Genomic DNA, 3,718 nt, shown 5'->3' with positions numbered 1-3,718 from the left:
AGGGAGTCTTCTCTTCCTTATAAGGAAGTGGGAGTTTTCTCCTACCAGTGACGCGTTTTAGAAAACAAAACCGTGAGGGGTTGTTGCCGTGCGGAGAAACCCCGGGGCAGCCCAGAGCGGACAATATCACGTGGGCGGCTCCCTAGTGCAGTTACCGGTCCAACAAGTCCTAATCGTCAGGCATCACTATAAACTACAAAATCCTCACTACCTTCAGGTAAAGAAAGAATTAGTGCGTGTGTCAAACAATCTTTCAAAGTCTGAAATGCCTTTTCTTGATCTTTGGTCCACACAAATTTTGCATATTTGCGGGTAAGGGAAGTGAGAGGAACAAAAATCTTAGAGAAATCACGAATGAAACGTCGGTAATATCCTGCTAGGCCGAGAAAACTCTGAATCTCTGAGGCATTCTTGGGTTGCTCCCATTTTTGCATTGCTTCAATCTTGGCAGGATCCACAGACATACCGTCACCGGACATGGTATGTCCCAAGAATTGTACCTGATGTAGCCAAAATTCACATTTTGATAATTTAGCATAAAGTCGTTCTTTTCTCAACAACTCCAGCATCTGTCGAAGGTGTGTTGCGTGATCGGTCTCAGACTTCGAGTACACAAGAATGTCATCAATGAATACAATTACAGACTTATCGAGCATCGAATGACATACTCGATTCATTAAGTCCATAAACGCAGCTAGGGCATTTGTGAGACCAAAAGGCATCACTAGAAATTCATAATGCCCATATCTCATACGGAAAGCAGTCTTAGGTACATCCTCCTCCCATACCTTTAGCTGGTGATAACCTGATTTGAGATCAATCTTGGAGAAGAACCTTGCACCTTGAAGCTGATCAAATAAATCATCAATACGGGGTAACAGATACTTATTCTTAATTGTTACCTTATTCAGCTCACGATAATCGATGTACATCCGGAAAGATCCGTCTTTCTTCTTGACAAACAACACCGGAGCACCCCATGGTGAAGTGCTCGGTCGTATGAAATCTTTATCCAATAGCGCTTGTAGTTGATCCATCATTTCTTTCATTTCTGGAGGCGCTAGACGATAAGGAGTCTTCGCTATCGGTGTTGCACCTGGTATCAAGTCGATTCTAACCTCCACTTGCCTATCTGGTGGCAATCCAGGCAAGTCTTCAGGAAACACGTCCGGGTATTCACGTACTATTGGTACATTGTCCAGAGTCTTCTTCTTCACCTCCTTTGTCGAATCTAGAACATACGCTAAGAAAGACGAGTATCCTTTAGTTAAATAATGTCGAGCCTTGAGTACGGAGATTAATTTAAGGTCGATCACTCGTCGTTCACCATAGACATATAAGAATTCTCCATTTTCCATCGGAATTTGTATCATTTGCCGCGAGCAAATGATATCTGCTCGTTTCTTCGTCAACCAATCCATACCAATTACCACATCAAAGTTATGAATATCCATTGGAATCAAATCGACCGTGAACTCATGGTCATCTAAGTCTAATTTACAGTCTTTATAAACTTTATCAGCTACGAGTGTTACTCCATTCGCAGTGTCGACATTAAAAGGTTTTTCAAGCATGATTGGCACAGAATCGAGGTACTGAGTATAATAAAGTGACACAAAAGAATTTGTGGCTCCCGAGTCAAATAAAATACATGCAGGTCTATCATTGAGAAGGAAAATACCTGTTATGACGTCTGGTTCCTTCAATGCCTCCTCTGCTGTGATTTGAAAAGCCCTGGCTCGTGCCCTGGGCACCTTGTCCTTTTGGGTTGAAGTACCCACTCTCGTTGGTTGTTGTACCGAGGCTTTGCTTTCATCTTTTTTATACGGGGACAATCTTTAATATGATGCCCTAACACTCTGCAGGAAAAGCATGCAAGATCTCTCTGGGATAATTCATCCTAACGTGACCCGCTTCACCGCAACAAAAACATTTAATGACAGATCTATCCGTATCACACCGGCCTTTGTGTGTCTTTCCGCACCTCCGACAGTCTCTTGGTGTGCTCGACTGAAGGCTAAATGCCTGAGAGGATACACGTGGGGTACTCTGAGATTGAATTCTCCTCTGGTTGGAAAATCGAGAGAACCGTTGTGTTGGGGTAGACATCATCCTCTCAGTTCGTGGACGTTTCGACATCGGTTCATTTTTATCAGGAATGGATAATTCATACTCACAACATCGAGCGTATTCGACTATCTTGCTAAAACTAGAACCATCACGACTCACCACAAAACTTCGAATCTCCTTCCGTAGTCCTCCAATGAAATGTTCGATCTTATCCTGTTCGGAGCTCAGGAATCGTTGTGCGAATCGTTCCTTCTTGTTGAATTCAGTTTCATAATCAAGTATAGTCATCTTACCTTGCTTCAGATCCAATAAATCCTTTTCAAGACGCCTTTGTAGGTCAACAGGGCAATATTGTTCAAAGAACTTTTTCTGAAATTCGTCCCACGTCAAACTGTTACGTGTCGTCGCGTCTAAAGACTCATACGTGGCATTCCACCACACCAGGGCTCGCTCTATGAGCATCGCAGATGCATATTTTACTTTATCACTATCAAGTACCTCGGTAATTCGGAACACCTTTTCCGTGTTCTGGATCCATTGCATCGCCATTTCGAGATCTGATTGCCCTGCATATTCTATAGCACCACAGCTTCTGAAAGTTTTAAATGAAATCCGGTCGGACTTAGGTTTCAGTGCATCTCCGACTTCGTTTGAATGCTTACCACGATTTTCGGGTTCCATGGGATTGTTTTGATTACGTTCTTCCTCAAAGCGTCGCTCCATTTCTTGACGTTGTCGTTCCAGAGCTGTAGTCAATCGTGTTAGGACCTGTAAATTCAGATTTGATATTTGATCTCTTACTCTGGATGATCTTTAGAACGATTATAGTGCAGCGGAAACAATGATAAGAACACAACAGAATAATTAACCAAGAACACACAGATTGATATGAAGAAGATGAACGCAATAGAATAGCTTCAAAGGTTTTTCAATTCATTGAAAATAAGACAATTACAATATGGAAGCACACACAATTACAAAGGCCTAAGCTGCTATTTATACTAGTTCCTAACGACCTTTCTGACATGATCTAGACGTGTGAAATCATCCAAGCCGTCCAAATAAAGTCGATTAAAGACCTAGTCACGTGAGAAGCACGTGCAGCTAACAACCTTCGAAAAACAACAGAACAGGATCTTCACAGAAGATGAATCCGCATACCCTCTGTTAGCCAGCTCAGAGGCTCTGCTGTAGAAGACTTGTAGGTTCTTATTGCCAGAGGACCATTTTCCAGAACCTCTGTGAGAGACAACAGAGGTTCTGTCATTCTTGACTTGCACTATCAAACAGCTTCTGTTGATGATCCTCTGTTGTCTTCTGTGGAAGATACCCTTCTGTCAACACTTGCAGAATACTTTTTCATACTTTTACATTAAGTAAATATTGGAGTTAATAATCTCCCCCTAAGTATGAAAAAGTAAAAAATGGACAAATGAATGCAAGAAATGACTAATTGAAAGAATTACAAGAGGAGATAAAACTCATCCTCTGAAAAGAATTACATAAAATTGAAAGAAATACAAAATTGTTGCTCAGGACTATCTATTACAGAAGATTAGTCCACAGTAGAGTCTGGATAGTCGTCTACGGCAAACTGCAAATCTGACTTGATGGTTCTGTAGACCTTGAATATCCATTCTCTGAAGGA

General features: G+C 41.6%; 1 protein-coding gene across 1 annotated transcript; it reads right to left on the bottom strand.

Annotated features, from left to right (window-relative positions):
• Positions 1-1,851: 1,851 nt before the first annotated feature.
• LOC112504948 lies at positions 1,852-2,793 on the bottom strand. The gene has a single exon (XM_025108904.1). The coding sequence runs from the start codon at positions 2,791-2,793 to the stop codon at positions 1,852-1,854; it is 942 nt and encodes a 313-aa protein (XP_024964672.1).
• Between the last annotated feature and the right edge of the window lie 925 nt (positions 2,794-3,718).

Source organism: Cynara cardunculus, unplaced genomic scaffold (assembly GCF_001531365.2).
Source record: "Cynara cardunculus var. scolymus isolate 2C unplaced genomic scaffold, CcrdV1 Un_Scaffold_7501, whole genome shotgun sequence".
In the NCBI taxonomy this organism is placed as follows: Eukaryota; Viridiplantae; Streptophyta; class Magnoliopsida; order Asterales; family Asteraceae; genus Cynara; species Cynara cardunculus.
This window is presented reverse-complemented; position numbering and strand designations above follow the sequence as displayed.